This window comes from Equus caballus, chromosome 5, assembly GCF_041296265.1.
Source record: "Equus caballus isolate H_3958 breed thoroughbred chromosome 5, TB-T2T, whole genome shotgun sequence".
NCBI classification, from domain to species: Eukaryota; Metazoa; Chordata; class Mammalia; order Perissodactyla; family Equidae; genus Equus; species Equus caballus.
Window position 1 is genome coordinate 57803676 of NC_091688.1, and position 17014 is coordinate 57820689.

General features: G+C 49.5%; 2 protein-coding genes across 10 annotated transcripts in view; both read left to right on the top strand.

Moving 5' to 3' along the window:
* The window catches only part of IGSF3 (immunoglobulin superfamily member 3), a 92424-nt gene extending 81637 nt beyond the window's left edge, over positions 1 to 10787 (top strand). For all 8 annotated transcript variants that reach the window (XM_023641348.2, XM_023641346.2, XM_070267151.1 and 5 more), the window contains 3 exons: positions 862 to 1269; positions 5097 to 5570; positions 7677 to 10787. In XM_023641348.2, the coding sequence (XP_023497116.1) occupies positions 862 to 1269; positions 5097 to 5570; positions 7677 to 7927 (1133 nt within the window). In that variant the 3' untranslated portion in view covers positions 7928 to 10787. The remainder of the gene's footprint in view (positions 1 to 861; positions 1270 to 5096; positions 5571 to 7676) is intronic.
* A 3293-nt stretch (positions 10788 to 14080) lies between these two features.
* CD58 (CD58 molecule) overlaps positions 14081 to 17014 on the top strand; it is a 40952-nt gene continuing 38018 nt past the window's right edge. Inside the window, exon 1 of one of the 2 annotated variants that reach the window (XM_023641350.2) lies at positions 14081 to 14387. In XM_023641350.2, the coding sequence (XP_023497118.1) occupies positions 14318 to 14387 (70 nt within the window). In that variant the 5' untranslated portion in view covers positions 14081 to 14317. The remainder of the gene's footprint in view (positions 14388 to 17014) is intronic. The other variant, XM_023641351.2, reaches the window with a different exon arrangement.

Genomic DNA, 17014 nt, shown 5'->3' on the forward strand with positions numbered 1-17014 from the left:
AAATCATATTTCAGTCCAGAGACAACCAGAGTTAACTGGTTTAAAATATATATTGTTATTTCTAATTTTTTGACTTTGTAATTACAAGCATAATCACGTGCACTATAAAGCACTCTGACAGTTTTTAAATGTATGAAGTGTACACTTTGAAGTGTACAAAGGCCTCGTTGGGGCCTTTGATGAAGCTAGGTTTCTGCCGTCAGGACACACCGTCGTTCACGACACTTCCCCCGGAGGACCTCCCTGGCTGAGTTTTCAAACCACCAGTTCCATCAGTGTCAGTCCTTTCTTGACTGATGTCAGATCAGCTCGGTTCCCACCTTGAGCGAGAACCTGTGTGGGTTTTTTGTAGGAAGGTAAGAACTGCGATTCTTAGGGCCAGCTCGTGGACATATTAAACTGGGTTTCCTCTGCAGCTGGTTGACAGCCCAGCATATTCCAGCCGTCACATGGTCAGTTTTGAAAATTTGCTCATGCTTTGAGAGGGTTTGCCACATGCCCTTTCCTGTCCCTTCCCAGCCACCCCTCCAGTCAGCCGTACGTGTCATGGTCAGCTGTCATTGGGATGTACAGGCATCTACAGCTCCTGCTTTTCCTCTCCAGGCGTCTGAACTGATGGGGTTATAGACTGGGGGACGTGCAGCTGTTAATGTAACAGTGAACTCCTCGAAACTCAGACCCTCGGACACAGGGTCAAGGGACTCAGCATGTTTGGGGTGCCACGCCTGAGAAGTGTTTCTGCTGTTTGAGTGCACTGCTGTCCTTCTGTATTTGGAAGGCCCCCCTTCACCTGTGCTTGGAAAGGGTACGTGCAAGCTGCTTACTTTCTTGTTGCTGATATCTCTTTGCTCGCCTTTCCAGACAGCCGCCTGAAGCTCAGCCAAGCACAGGGGAACCTGTCGGTTCTGGAGACGCAGCAGGTGCAGCTGGAGTGTGTGGTCGTGAACCGCACCCGCGTGGCCTCCCAGCTCTTGGTGGAGTGGTTTGTGTGGAAGCCCAACCACCCGGAGCGGGAGACCGTGGCCCGCCTGAGCCGCGAGGCCACCTTCCACTACGGAGAGCAGGCAGCGAAAAACAACCTGGAGGGGAGGCTGCACTTGGAGAGTCCTTCCTCGGGCGTGTACCGGCTCTTCATCCAGAACGTGGCAGTGCAGGACAGCGGCACCTACAGCTGCCGCGTGGAGGAGTGGCTGCCCAGCCCCAGTGGTGTGTGGTATAAGCGGGCAGAGGATACTGCTGGGCAGACGGCTGTTACGGTCATGCGACCAGGTGAGAGTTAATGTCCCCACGTCTCCACGGCAGTCAGTGCTTCCCCTGTGAGTGTAATATTTTATGCACTGCATACAATTAATTTGTTAGTTAATAAATTGTTTGCAGTTCAATATATGAGCATTTACATTTTGCATTTGCATTCGAAATTGTCTCCATTTTTTTTTTTTCTAATGAATGCAAAATTGCACATCTGGCTTTGGCCTAAGGTGATTCTGTGTCTTAACTAGAATAACATTTGTCAGTTATTCCAGAGCACAGGCTATTTTCTTTTTAAAAAATACCTTCAGATTTGGACAAGTGGTGTTTATGCAAAAATCTTGAAACAGCAGCCGTGTGGTTCAAAAACTTAAGTTTGTGGATTTTCAGTGGAAAAGAATTGATTCACACGCTTTAAATAGAAAAAGATGAAGTATCTGCAGCCTTCACTCTCTCACTTCCTACTAATTTTCCTGGTACTAATGACTGTTCTGTGTGGCCTTTTGCTTTGCTTGTCTCTATTGTTGTTTCTAAAGTACCTCAATGCATGTAATAGGTGTAACTATTGTTACACATTAAAGCACGTTATTAAAGCTAAGATTGCAGGATCCCTGTGTCCTTTGCAGCATCACACCATCGTTCATCCGTATCGGAGCAAAAGGACGTGGAGCAGCAATGAACTTGTGAGCCACGTCAGTGTGCATGCTCTGTCTTGTCTGCTTTCTGAGCATCCCGAGGTTCTTGTTCGCGGTCGTTGGTACTGTTGGAAGCCTTTGTACTGTTTTCACGTCTGAGCAGAGCAGCTGTTTTGGTTGGTGGGACATGGGCGCTTCACATCGCGCCAGCCCCGCAGGTCGCAGGACACACTTCTGGGAGCGGACACACCCTCTGTAGCAGGAACGGGCATTGTCTCACTCCCCTGTGTCTTGCCAAGCTGGAGGGAAGTCACCTCTACTTTGAGTTACTCACATTTCCCATGACCTTTCTCCTTCTTGTTTTTATCTTGCCTAAAAACTGCTGCTTGTCTGTTTGCAAAGGTAAAACTTTACAAATACAGACACTGAACACCCTCCTCTGCCACCTCCCACCCATTTTGCAGATCACCACACTGAGGCCCCTGAGTGGAGTGGGAGGAGACAGATGTTTATGGAGTGCCAGCTATATCCCAGCCACAGTTAGGCGATTTATATTCAGTCCTCACAACAACCCCGACGGGTAGATCTTACTAAGGAGCGAACTGAAGGGAAGCACCACACGCTAGTGCGAGCAGACTGCACGGGTCCCCCAGCTGTCCCTCCTGCACGCTCTGCGCTCCCGGCGTGGCCCAAACCTGTAACCCCAAACCTGTAACCCCAGCCTGTCTCACCTTTCAGCCAAAGGAGCAGCCTGGATCGATCTTCCTCCCTCCCTCCCTTCCTTCCTTCCCTGATTGTATAAGCTGATCATGTTAATAACAAAACATTTGGGAAACAGAAAAGTATAGGAAAAGAAAAGTTATCTATAATCTCACTACCTATGTATCTTCATATTCCCTCTGTCTCTCTTGGTGAAGTCAAGATCTCACTGCTTTATGCAGATGTATTCAAAGATTTTTTTCTGAGGTATAAGTTGAACATATAGAAGACTTGAAATAATATAGCTCTAATAGTTATGTTAAGAAAATCATTGCCTTGCGTGTTTAGGGTCAACCATAGTATGAAGTACATCAAAGACGGGCTCCCCTCAGTGAGACTATAGCCGAGAGGTTGTATTTGGCTCAACACAACTCATCACATACAGACCAGACACAAGTCGGTAGTCCAGGTAACAGCCATGGGAGCAGATAGCATGATGTAGAGGGAGGGGCCGAGATGAGCTGCCTTCCTGTCGCTTACACCTGCAAAAGGAAAGTGTGTTAAAGTCTGAACAGGGAGATGATTTGGCCTTTTCTAGAAGGGGACAGACGTGAGGAACCAAACTGGTAGAGGAGGGGTGTTGTGGGAAGGTGGAAATTAATTTCATTCAAAAAACTTATATCGAGTCATTCATGCAGACAAGGCACTTGAACGGGCCAGAAAAAATTTTAAGTGGTTAAAATAGAAGAAAGCAAGGGGAGAGTAGATGGGGGAAAGAGTTCCTTCTGGGGAAATGAAATGTCCTAATGGTCTCTGACCACCTTGCCATGATGGATCCATTGCGCACATTACCCAGGGCCACCTCCTGTGACACACTGGCCACTAGGAGCTTTAGGGACACTGTTGGACTCTGGAGGGCAAAAAAGCATCTAGACCGCCCTTGGTCTGCAGCATTTCTCTCTAATGGCTTTGGGGGTTCCACATCAGCCGTGCTCTCTGGAAGGAGAAGCTGATGAGCAAGGCAGTTTGAGTCGCCTAAACTGATTTCGTCTTCTCTGTCCTGCTGTTCTGCCTTCCAGCATCTTCTCCCCCACGAGAGCTGAGCTGATGCACCATGCCCGCCACTTGTAGCCAGTTCCTAAGCCTCTGTGTGCCAGCGGTGCACACCGAGATTCCAGATGGGCCGAGGGGGATGTGGAGGGGCTTGGCGGAGCCCCACAAAGTGGTAGGAACCCCAGCTTTGTGCTCACCTGCGAGTGACATTAAGCCAATTCATTGAAAGCCCAGGATAATACTTGGGAAATGCTCCTAATTGGTCTTCATCCAAGTAGAATCCAATTTAGTATCTGTAGTTTTCTTGATGTTACGTTGGCATCTTTCATGAGCATTTCATAAACAGAGCCAAAGGGAGGCCTTTTAGGAGCTAGTGAATGAATTATTTGTTTAGGACTTACCCCACTGAGCCAAAAAGAAGGCAACAAAATAAAGAAACAGATTACAGCCTGTCTGGTGGCCTCTGTGAGATGTGACTCACCTGCTCAGGTTGCTCTCCATGGCTCAGTTGGGAGGACACTGTCCATGTCATCCTCCTGGGAGAGCCACGCTGAGGGCGAGGGGCCCTTTTAGGTCTGTTGGCTGTTTGGCTTCAGTCCTTGGAGAATATTTAGCTCCTTGGGTTCACTAAGGCATGAGCAACAATCTACGTGCACACAGTTTAAATTCAAGAGCTGCCGAGGAGTGAATTTGTTTCCCAGGGCTGCCATAACAAATTAGCACAAACTTGATAGCTTAAAACAACAGAAATGTATTCTCTCACAGTTCTGGAGGCTCCGAGTCTGAAATCAAGGTGTCAGCAGGGCCATGCTCCCCCCGAAGTCTCTAGGGAAGAAGGCTTCCTTGCCTCTTCCAGCTTCGCATGGCCCCGGGTGTTGTCTGCCTTCCTTGGTCTGTAGCTGCATCACCACAGCCTCTGCCTCCATCCTCACATGTCCTCCTCTCAGTGTGTTCCCTTCTCTACTTATAAGGACACCCATCATTGGATTTACCCTAATCCAGTATGAGCTCATCTTAATTACATCTGCAATGACCCTGTTTACAATTAAGGTTATGTTCTGAGGTTCCAGATGGACATGAATTTTGGGGAGACACTGTTCAGCCACCAACGGGTTACAGTGAAAATGTGTCCCTCCCTCCCTGGATTCCCCATAAGCAGCCACGTTACCAGCTTCTTGTGAATTCTTCCACAGAAGAAAGTCAGAATAAAATGTATTTCTTCTGCATACAATGATAGGTGGACTACGCAGTGTTCTGTCCTCTAACAATGTTTCTTAACAATGTTTCTTGAGTCTCCTCCCATGTCTCTGCACATAGCACCACCTCATTCCTCTCAATAAGTGCATAGCATTCTATTGTATGGATGTTACTATAATGTATTTAGTGATGGACATTTAAGTTGTTTTGAGCAAAGAAATTAAAACAGCCTTTTCTTCCTTCTTTGTCCTTCATTGCCCCCAGATGCTGCCCTGCAGGTGGATACGGTGGTCCCCAACGCCACGGTGTCCGAGAAGGCAGCTTTCCAGCTGGACTGTAGCATCGTGTCTCGCTCAAGCCAGGACTCCCGCTTTGCCGTGGCCTGGTATTCCCTGAGGACTAAAGCTGGAGGGAAAAGGGGCAGCCCTGGCCTGGAAGAACAAGAGGAGGAGGGGGAGGAGGGAGAGGGGGAGGAGGAGGACCCAATGGAGCGGATGGCCCTGCTGAGCGTGGGCCCAGATGCTGTCTTTGGCCCAGAGGGCAGCCCCTGGGAGGGCAGGCTTCGCTTCCAGAGGCTCTCCCCATTGCTCTACCGGCTCACGGTGCTGCAGGCAAGCCCCCGAGACACGGGCAACTACTCCTGCCGTGTGGAGGAGTGGCTGCCCAGCCCGCAGAAGGAATGGTACCGGCTCACGGAGGAGGAGTCCGCTCCCATCAGCATCCGTGTTCTGGACACAAGTGAGTTTTCCCAATTTACAGAGGAAGGATGTGACTGTTGATTCCAACTGTGTCTGGGGGATAAATTCAGACCTTGATTATGGGTTAATAAGCAGTTTTCTTACCTGTCACGGGCACTTAGGATTTGACCAACCATCTTATATAATTGACCCTTGATAGCTCATGCAAAAAAGTAGGGATAGAGTTAAAGCCATCATATCCCACCTAATCTTCATAATCAACTTGATGCTCCACCAGATTCTATTTTAGTAAGATTTCATTATACAAGCACATCGTTAGATGCTACTTTGTTACTCTTTAGAATATCCAACCTAGTCTCTCTTTAGCACTAATTAGTAAGTGCTTCGGACTCATAAGGGAAAGAAAAAAATTGAAGCCTGAATACCTCACTGTCATTCTTTCTTCTTCTCAAATTCCTGGGTCGTTTTTATTTTGGAGGGTAACTTGGCGGTTTGGGTGGATTTTGCACAGTTCGTTGGGAAGACCAGCCTAGAAGGCCAATGATGTTACAGGGCATCTGGGAAGAGCTTCACACACCCCACTCCCATCAGCTGTTGCTGCAGAATAGTCCAGAACTCAGTTTTCATCATTCTGAGGGACTCTGTGAACAGAGACTGCAGGAAATACTTGCTGACCTGAATTACTTGTTCTAACAAGGCACTCTTTTGGTTAGCCCTCTGTCAAAATGTGGAGTATATCAGACTGAAAATGGTGTTTGTTATAGTGCATTAGCGTATAGTGTAGAAATTAAAAAGTTGCTTGAAATTTCAGCTTCTTTTCAGTCAAAACATTTTGCCAGATCTTTTTTTTTTTGAGGAAGAGTAACCCTGAGCTAACTACTGCCAGTCCTCCTCTTTTTGCTGAGGAAGACTGGCCCTGAACTAACATCCGTTCCCATCTCCCTCTACTTTATACGTGGGACGCCTACCACAGCATGGTGTGCCAAGCGGTGCCATGTCCACACCTGGGATCTGAGCTGGCGAGACCTGGGCCACCGAGAAGTGGAACATGCGAACTTAACCACTGTGCTACCGGGCAGGCCCCTTACCAGACCATTTTGATTTGAGTTTTTGAGTTTTGTCACAAGCTGCTGCTTTTCTTTGATTACCTCCTGTTTACACTGTGTTAGAGAGAACCGTATGAAATTGAGCTTTTGTAGATCACAAGTGGTTGACTATCAGCAATTTCATACGCTTTGGAAATCTAATAAGTGTATGTTAAATTTTCTTAGTCATACTGATGAGCAACAGCACGAGTAGGAGGGAGAGCAGAAAAAGACCTAAATCGTACTCAGACCCCCTAACAAGCTACTGAATAAAAGTACACTGTCCAAAAGGGCAGGGGGTTAGGCCACATTTTATCTGTCCACTGTGGACATCCATGTTTATTAAGCTTCATAGAACAGAGACAGCATCCGGCAGCCTTACTTTACAGAGAAGATGCAGACTCCAGAGGCTGAGCTCCCGCCGAGGTCTCAGAGGTCATAGAGCAGTTCTCCACTGAGTCTGGGGCACGGGGTTGCATTCTCCTCCATATCCAGGAATAATTAACACTGCGTTCTGTGCAGCCACAGACACTGCGGACATTTGTAAATGGTCCATAATGACATTGTCATTGATAATGTTAATCAACTAAGCATCATTTCTGGTAAAACTGCTCTCAGAAGCTGGTGGGGAGGGAACGTGTTATATCCCAAAGAGGAACCTTCAGAGTAGAACTAAGCACAGAGGGACATGAGAAATAGAGCTGTGCAGGAGGTTCAGGCTGAGCTGGAGTCAGCTCCTTCCCCATCCTAGAAGCAGCTGAGTTCACAATCCATACACCACCTTTTAGGATGTGGCTTTCCAAGCACTAATCCTGGCTCTTAGGGGGAAATGGAAGCACTGCTTTGTTTGAACTGACGGCTGTGAATTGGAAGAGGGGCTGTTGTGAGAACAAGAAGAGAAGGGCAGTCCCCCCACCACGAGTGGCAGTAGTGGAGAGACAGGATGGGCGCCGGAGTTCCACCCAGTCGCTTCCGTTGGGTTGAGCGAGGTCATGAGGAACAAAAGTCAACATCCAAGTTCTCAGCACTCACTGTCTTGTCTCCCTTGTGGTCCTTTTCAGGTTCCACCCTGCAGTCCATCATCTGCTCCAATGACGCTCTCTTCTACTTCATCTTCTTCTACCCTTTCCCCATCTTTGGCATCCTTATCATCACCATCCTGCTGGTGCGCTTCAAGAGCCGGAACTCCAGCAAGAACTCTGACGGGAAGAATGGGGTGCCGCTGTTGTGGATCAAAGAACCACACCTCAACTACTCCCCCACTTGCCTGGAGCCCCCTGTGCTCAGTATCCACCCAGGAGCCATAGACTAAGGGGATCCTAAGAAGACATTGGCCACGGAGGAGCAGAGGAGCTCCCTTGCTGCCTCTTGCTCTGCAGTCAGACAGCGGATAGCACCCAAACTCGGGAGTGCTCGCGCAGAGAATTGTCAGACTTGAGAAGTGTTTCAAGTCCCCGTCAGTCACAGAGACAGACTGCCTTTAGGTGGCAGTCCTGGTGGTTAGCTATTTTTGAGCAGATGCCGTCATCCTGCGGAATTAGGTTTGTTTTTATTTTTGGTAGCGTACTGAGTAGCTCCAGGTGCCACATCTACTCACTGACTTAGATAGTATTCTCAGATCGATGTTACAGGGGCTCTTCTTCTTTGTAATGGACTCTTTTTAAATCCCTTTGGCTTCCCCTTTTTTCTGTAATGTTGTGGACGAACTTCTCTTACATACAACTGATGGCAAAAGGAAGGACGAACTTTATAGCGCAAAGGAATCTCTTCCAAGACTTTTCGTTTTTGCACACTTGAAAATGCCGCCTGTGGATCAAAATATACCCAAACATTTTTTACTTTCTTAACAAGACTTGAAAATTATGTGTAATGTGGGCCCAATTTGTATCTTATCTTTTCCCTCAGCTGGAGTTCTTGGAACCACTTTGGAGCCGAAATGAAAGCATTGAATTTTGCTTCAAAGAACTGTCTGTACAAGAGAAATCCTGCATAACCCCATTAGGAGTAGATGGTGCCCGGCCAGACTATGTGTTAGGGAGGCAAAAAAAGGCTTCATCCCAACCTTGCCAAAAAACAAGAAAACTTTCTTGGAGAACAAGTCAGAAGCTCCAAACAGCACACACTTTCCAAGTGAAAGGAGGCAGAGGCTGCTTTTAGCAGCTCCCAACTTTCGGATCCATCAAAGCCAGTGATTAGTGAAGGAAGGAGAGAGAAGGCTGGTTGTTGGCTTGATGTGTCCTGCACGGACAGTCTCTGATAACTGCGAGCAGGTGGCTTCTATTTTAAGGTGCTTTGCCAAACTCTAAAGTGGAAGTGGCCACTGAGCCTGGAAGGGGGACATCTCCGAGCTGAACACACGGGGCCCAAGCAGCCACCGTGTGCACTGATGGAGGGCACTGGGGCTGACAGCTGTTCCTTGAAGAGTGGGCCAGCCAGGGGTGGGGGGGGGGTGTCCCGGGCCTGACGTCAGAGAGTGGGGAGGAATAATTGCCTCTCTGGAGGTATGACGACTAGGTTTTTCTTCCTTCCACTTAGATTTTCCTCAAAGATAATTCTGTCTTCCTTGTTCACCATTTCTCTCTCCCTGCATCTCACTGCCATGAGAATATCAGCCCAGAGGAGGTCCAGATGCAGCCCTTTGTAATCCTTTCGGCTTACCTAGTCTCAGCAGAAAGTGATCACCTGCTGTTGTGTGTGGGTTTTTTGCCCTTTGTTAGATCTTGTTTGTGGTTTTTAGTGATTCAGTTCATTGTGATGGCAGCTTTTCATTTGAATACCCTTAAAGCCCAACAAGGGCTGATATCATACTGTTATTTTACACTGTTGGGCGAGATGCTTGGCTCCCCTGGAGCATCATCAGTTGCCAGTATTTCCTTTTGCTCACTCCCTGAAGATGTTTCTATGCCCTGGATTTCCCATATTTTGCTGGCCAAGGGTGGCAGCTCCCTTCCTCTGTGAACTTGCCTCTTGAATCCCAAATGATTTCTCAATTTGGAAAAAGCCACTAGGCCTTCTGGAACTAAGTGTGACTAGAGAGATGGCTGCAAAACTCTGTTCTGAGACTGAACAGACTCCCGAGCAGGCTCTGGGGTTCCCCAGGCCGTGTGGGCGCTGATCTTGTCGGGGTCTGCAGGCGTGCAGGTGGCCTCGGGGCTCAGTGGATGCGTTGTGCACCACAGCTGAGGGGAGGCACGGCGATTGCTCAGCCGCGTTTGCATAGGCTTCCAGTACTCTTAGGAGACAGTGTGGGTGCCAACCTCAGCCCCGCTGCTGCCTAACATGCTCATTTCCATTTCTTATGCTGCAGCCGTGCTTTAGGGGTACAGAATCAGTCAGCTCAGTGGTGAGGAGAGAAAGCAGTCTTTTGCCCCATTTCTTCATTTCTGGGGTGTGGGCTTTCAGTGGGAAATTGCTGACCCCTAATTGATAGAATGAGTCACTGGGGGAAGATGACTGATTTTTCCTCTGAGTGGAATGATGCTGGAGGGCTGGCTGGGACTGGGATGGGTAATGAAGGTTCGAGTTTGAATTAGTTCACAGCCGTAGAAAAGTAGGCATTGCACATAATTATGTGAAGCAGTTGTGGGAAACTTGAAAGAGGAAACCGAAGCCAGTATTTTAATAATTGCTTTTTCTGTGTATTTTCTATTGGGCTGGGGGATACCCTCCAAGGGGCAGCTTTTCCAGCTTTCAGTGAAAATCCCCAGGACCTTGTTTCTTTGGCCATTTCTATGGAAATGTGTTGTCAGAAGAATGGTAATGGTGCCCCCCAGTGGCTGCAAGACCTCACTGCACATCGCCTCCTGGAGCTTTTGTCCTCTGAGACGGGAGCAGAAAACTGCTGACTGCTCTCTTGACTTATCGACATCTACCATGTTGCATTCATGAAAAACTACACTGTGTGAGGCCCGTTCCAGGACATGGATATGACCACACCCTCTTTCACCAGGGTGTTTCTGTAGCAAGTTTTCATATTCTTTACAAACAATGGTTTCTCTGCGTTAATTGTTGAAGAGAAAAAAAAGAAATGGGGTAAGAAAACTACCCATGCATGATGTAGAGAGCTGTTGATTTGATTTTGTTTGTTTTTTTAAGGAAAACTATTTGTAAGATGTTGCACTAAAATGTTTTATATACACTTCAGAGACCTGTAGTAAATTATGTTGAAAATATGGCTGTTTGCATTGACTGGAGTCCGCTGTCCTTCTTTCTCCTCACATAATCAGTCACTCTCCTCTGTGGAACTTTGACCCAGGAGGCCTGGAGATCTGTCCCTGACACTGGCCTACTAGGCTCAAGGTTTGTAAATTGCAGCCCTTATCATCACGCCCCACCCCCAGCCTAAATGGTGCCTTTGTACAAAAGATGGAGAACACCCCTTACTCAAGACACTTTACTGCCACCTGCTGAAAGTGTATCCTAATAAACGTACACAGCTACCTGACTGTCAAGGCGTTGCTGTCCCTAGAATTGTGCAACACACAACACACCTGGAGGCCTGATAGGCAAGTTCAAAAGGCAGGGGTTATGACCGCTAGCTTTCTTTTTTAGGGGGGAGGGAATGGGCAGGATTGGGTGAGAGGAGACTGATGGAGAAGGAGAGCAGGAATATAGGACAACTTTCTCCTTGGTCTTGGCAGCAAGACCACACAATCTTTCTCAAACCGTGTAGTATTGCCCCGACTGTGAAATATTCAGCAAGCATTTCCAGAATGGAGGAAAGAGCAGGAGCTGTGCATTCCTGTTCCGTGAGACCATGCAACACACCAGTCTCTGTTCCCTGCACACCTCAACTGCTGGTGTGTTTGGGAGGAGTTCACCACATCTGCAAAGTGAGAAGCATGAGGGAACGATGAGAGCCGTAGCAGCGTGACATTAGTCAGAACCCATCTGTAATTCTTTAAAATTCACAGAAGAATATGCAAAAGGAACTAGACAGAGGGTAGAAAGCAGAAGGAGGTGCTTCCTTTTCTTTGTCTTTTTCAAACCCAAGCCTTTCAAAGGCTTGACTGTGTGTTTTCGTCAGCCCCATTTGCTGCATTCTTATCAACTTCGTGCAGCTGTTGGTTTGGCCCGGAGTTGATATGTGACCGTTTATCCCTTGGATACCCAGAATGGTTCCATGTTAAGTCATGTATTATTTTTGCCTGATTTTTTCCGAATGCTCTCTTTCTGCCAGGGAACATTTTGAAAAAGGAAATAGAGTGTTATGGAATAACATCACCCCTCCGTGCCCTGGAGCGAATATGCCCCGTGCTCATAAATGAAGTGAATACCTTTCCACAGGAGGCAAGGATGATTTTCATGTATGTGGGCTTAGGAGCAGTGTTTTGCTCTCTCTGTGCTCAGATTCCTACGCTTCCTGGGGGTGGTTCCAGGGTTGGCAAGAAGTAGAGCCAGAGAACCAGAAACTGGCATGCCAGGAAGAGCAGCAGCCCCATGCCACGTGAGCAGGCTGAATGAGGCCTTCTTTCTTACCTGCTAGTCCGTGATTATCTACGGTGACAAGCAGATAAAACTGGCTGTCTCAACACTGGTCACAGGATGAAAAATGGGACAGCTCTCCTTTTGGTGGTAAGTTCCCAGTATATGAAAGGAACGTTTTGGCTGTCTGCCTAACGCACTGCGGGTCCAGCCTTTGTGAGCCACTTTTGATTCATGAAGTCTGCTAAACTAAGGCATATAAGCGTTTCTAAAAATGCTTGATGGAAGCACAGCATTTCTCTTAATGAAAGAGCTGGCACTGCTTGCTGGTTAGAGAAGCATCCAACCAAGGAAGACCTAATGACTCATTCCTCCCCCAGCGGCTGGACACCATGGCCTGGGTGGTACTTCCCAGCCACAAGTGACTGGGCAGTCCTCTCCTCAGCCCTCCTCTTGATGGGGTTGGCAGCTCCTGCTGGTCAATCCAAACTGCAGCATGGGTGCTGCTCCAAAATATGCATCCTACTCCTGTATGAAAGGTAAGCATGGCGTTTTGGACTTGACCTTATTTGGACTCCCAGTTCTGCCCATTACAGTGTGTCCTTGGGCAAGTCATTTACCTTCTCTGAGTCTGTTTCCTCATCTGTAAAAACAGGGACAATAAGGTTAAATTAATCCAGTTAATGCACTTAACACAGGGCCTGGCTCATAGTAAGTGCTCAACAGATGTTTGCTGTTATGTCACTTCCCAGTTCAAAAACTTTCAGGGGCTCCCACTGTCTAAAGGTCTCACCCCACCCATCCTTCCTTTCCAAGTCGACCTGAGTTCCTACCAGCCCGGGGCAGAGGAGACACTTGATTTCTCACATTTTGCGCTACCTGCTGCACCTGCCTGTGTTCCCAGTGTCTATAGGTGATGGGGAATGTCTCAAGGTAGCAGGCTTCATGGTGCAGGACATTGGTCCCAGAAATTTCACTGATAGAGATTCCTATTAAAATTTTATGGCCAATTTAAATAATTCATGAATTCTGACAGTATGGGTCAAATGTCTTGAGTGGTTTGGGAGGAAGGAGATGACAGCAACAAGAAAGCTCATTTCCACTCACTTTCATGCTGGTGTTTATTAAGACAACAGGGAATCCTGCTCATGGGAAGACGATCACTAAGAGTTCCCTCCACCCCACAGCTGGGCAGGGGCAATCCTGGCGCTTCTCTTTGAAAGAAAGGAGGCAGACAGGGAGTAATTTGGTCTGGGATCTGATGCATTTGAGGGGAGGGCAAGCCCATCAAGAAGACTAACCCGGCAGATGGAGAGTTCCAAGTGCCTGTTGCAGCTTGGGCGACAGAGATGTGGGGAGGCCAAAAACGGTAAGGGAGTGAAGGGACCTGACAACTCAGCCTGAGGGAAAGTCCATGGTTGAGAGGAAGAGGAAAACGGGAAACTTGAGATGGAAGAAATCACAGGCTGGAAATTCCAGCTCCGGTTTGAGGGAGCTATGGGGGTGGGGGCGAGGCATATGAGCTGGTGTGCACTTGAATGAGGAAAGACAAGGTCTTGGGGCGGGGGCGCTGCACCGGGCAATCCCACACATTCTAGGGGTTGTCTAAAATGTTCCGTTTCCGGTTGTTTTAATATTTGAGGAAAGAGTGGTTCAAAGAGACTGTCTAGTCCGGGGTCCCTATAGCTGAGCAACATGCAGGAAAAGCAAGCTCTGTGCCGTTTCTAGAAAGCGCTGGAAGAATACAAGACTTCGGAGCCTCCCTGGCCCTTGGCAGGGTTCTCCTGTCACTTCGGGGGCCAGCCAAAGTGGCGCGCACTTCCGGGGAGCAACAGCCTCCGTCCCCACTTCCCAACAGACACCCTAGCGACGGAGCTGCCTCCAGCACTTTGCAAACGTCAAAAAAAGTGCGGGAGGAACGAAGAGGAACTCGTTTTTAAAAACGCATGCGCTTTTAGGGGAGAGCTCCACGGAGCAGAGGCTGGGCGGCGGGGTGGCCGGAGGCACAGGGCCGGGGGACCGGCCTGTGTTCCGGGGAAGGAGGAAGGAGCGGGCAGACACCGGGCCAAGGAGCGATGAACTCAGTGGCTGCTTTCCCGGGAAAGAAGCTGCGCTGGGGGCGGGCCGGGCACAGAGGAGCGGGGCGGGGGGTCGGGTCGGGGCGGGGCGGGCCGGGCAAGGAGGAGCGGGGCGGGGCCTCCGGGGCGGGGCGGTGCCGAGAACTGAGGGTGCGTCGGTTCGGCCGGGGCCGCGGGGCTCAGAGGCCGCCCGACGCGCCATGGCCGCAGCGAGCGCCCCTGGGCTGGCCGCGGGGGTCCTCGGCGCGTTCTGCCTGGTGCTCTGGTTCGGTGAGTGGAGGCCCTCTCCGGGGTCCCCGGGGGTGACCGTGACCCGAGGGCTCCTGGGTGGAAGGGCGGGGCTCGAGGAGGTCGCGAGCTGGGTTGGGCGGCAGTAGGAACGCGGCCGGCGGGCCCTTGTCGGGGAGAGAAAGTCGTCAGCTCGTCCCCGAGTCTCCCTTGGGCGATCGGGAAGAGACTGAGCGGAGGCGCCGGAGTCGTGTTCCGGGACAAGAGCGCGGGGCTGCAGCGCGCTCCCTGTCCTGCGCCGTTTCCTCTCTGGGAATGCCTCCTGCCCACTTCCCAGCGCGCCCTCTCACCCCCGCCCAGTGTTCTCCGGAAGGGTGCGCCTGTTCCGTGAGACTCCTGGGCCTGCTAAGTTACTTCTCGGGCCTCCCGAGCGACTATCGGGCGGACCTTATCGCTGCCTCCTCGGCTTGTGACCTCGCCGGACCCGGGGTCTGGGCAGCTGGTCGCCAGCGCGTCGGTCCTCCCCGCCGGGAGGGCCAGCTCCCAGAGCCAGGGATTTCCAGCCTCGCCGCTGCGGGCCTTCTCCGCAGGCGAAGACGCGTTTCAGGATTGCCCCGCAGCTGGACGGGGAAAGGAGCGGGAGAGAAGGGTCGGAGGCGGCGGTGGCCTCGCTTCGGGATCCCTAAGTAGTGCGGCAACTGCTTCTTCCCCCTCCCTTCCAAACAGAAAAGAACTAACATGTGAGTGTGTAGAACTGACTTCATCCCTCACACTTCTTAAGCTAAATCGTCACAACAACCTCATGCGATAGGTATCTGTCTCCATTTTTACCTCCCCACCCTCAAAGACCCCTCCACACACAGGCCCCTAGTTAAGTCCTAGCCAAACCCTTGGAGCGCAGCAGTAACCCCCTTACCTAGTTCTCCTTTCCTTGGGTGTTTCCCATTGGCCCCCTTGCACATACTACCAGACGTATCTTCCTTCTCCATTCTGCATTCAGCGTTTATTGAGTGCCTGTGGGGTACATACATCATGGAGAACAGCTGGGGTGGGGGTGGGGGGGTGTTGAGTTATGCTCAAAAATACCTCCCTTGTAATGCACACAAGTTAAGTGCGGTAAGAGAGGTTAAACGAAGTGCTCTGGGCCTGCAGAGGGAAGAAAGCAATACCTTTGGACGAATGCAAATATCTTTTGTGAAGCAAAGACTTTACAGAGGGAGGGTATTTGAACCCAGCCTCCCAGGACAGGTGGTTTGTGGACACACTGTGATGTGGGAAAAGACTCCAAGAGGAGGAGAGGAGGAGATCAGGTCCAAAAGACGGGGGCAGCAGGGTACAGGGTGAGCCTGGGGCCATAGGGAGTCCTTCAGTGTCACTGGAGAGTAGTGTGCCCACAGGAGCTTGAGGCCCCGGGTGGAGCCCTGAAGGTCCCCTTTGGGAGTTTAGATGCTCTTCTGCGGGCAAGGAGAACTGTTTCCGGATCAGAGCATCCGTTTAGGAAGAGTCATCTGACCGCAGTAAAGAGGGAGGATTCCAGTCGAGAGGCATTGGAAGCAGAGAGGCGAGGGCAGACTCCCGTCACGGGGCCCAAAGAGCTGGGAGGTTTCATATGCTGGTGGCTGTGGGAAAGGGTGAGAAAGACATGCAGAGGTTGAATGGCTGGGCTCTCTCTCCTCCAGATGAGCTGGTCTCCCTCTGGTCCCAGAATGCACCTGTTGTCACTGCTGCCTGTACCTGTGCCCTGTCTTCCACTGAAAACCCAGTTTAGCCCTCCAGCCCCACCTCCTCCAGGAAGATTCTCTGAACGGTCTCCTCTTGGTGTCTCTCTCACCACTCATGTATTCATTCAGAGCTCATTTCATTCAGCAAGCGTGAATACACCTGCTCTGAATAGGCCCTGCGCTAAGGACAAGGCTGAATGAATGGTGCAGCCCTTTGCAAGGTGAACCCTTTGGGGGCTGAGCCTGCTTCACTAGGGAAGCTGCCTAACACGGACTAACAGCATCAGCTCGAGTCAGATGCCTGGCTTCAGACCCTGGCCCTGCCCCTCGTCTCAGTTAGGAACTTCTGTAGGTTACTTAACTTCCATATGTCTCAGTATCTTTGCCTTTGAAGAGAGAGAGAGCCACTCACGTGAAAGGATAAAATAGTATCTCATCATAGAATGACTATGAACATCAATCGTTCACCAAATACTTACCGAGCGTCAGCTCTGTGTCAGGCACGGTACAAGGGCCTGGGGATACAAGGAACAGACTCTTCCCGGCCTCTCTGCAGCTCACATTACAGTGGGGGAGAGAAATGGTAAATAAATAAATGAGGAAATATGTAGACGGGTGGTGGTAAAGAAAACATTTGCTAATACAGAGATTAGTAAGGCAGGAAAGGGGAGTGGGAGTGGTTAATATTTATTCTGAATTTTTTAAAACTTTGCAACATATAGAATCTTTAGAATAGTTGCAAAAATAGTACAATGAACGCTTACACACTTTTCTCCTTGAATCACCAGTTATCATTTTGTCATATATGGTTTACTTCTCTCTCATACACATGCTTACATTTTATTTTATTTTATTTTTTTTGCTAAACCACTTGAGAGTTGCAGATTTTATCATGCCTTACTCCTAAATATTTCAAATATCTCTTCTAAGAATAATAAGTCTCTAGTA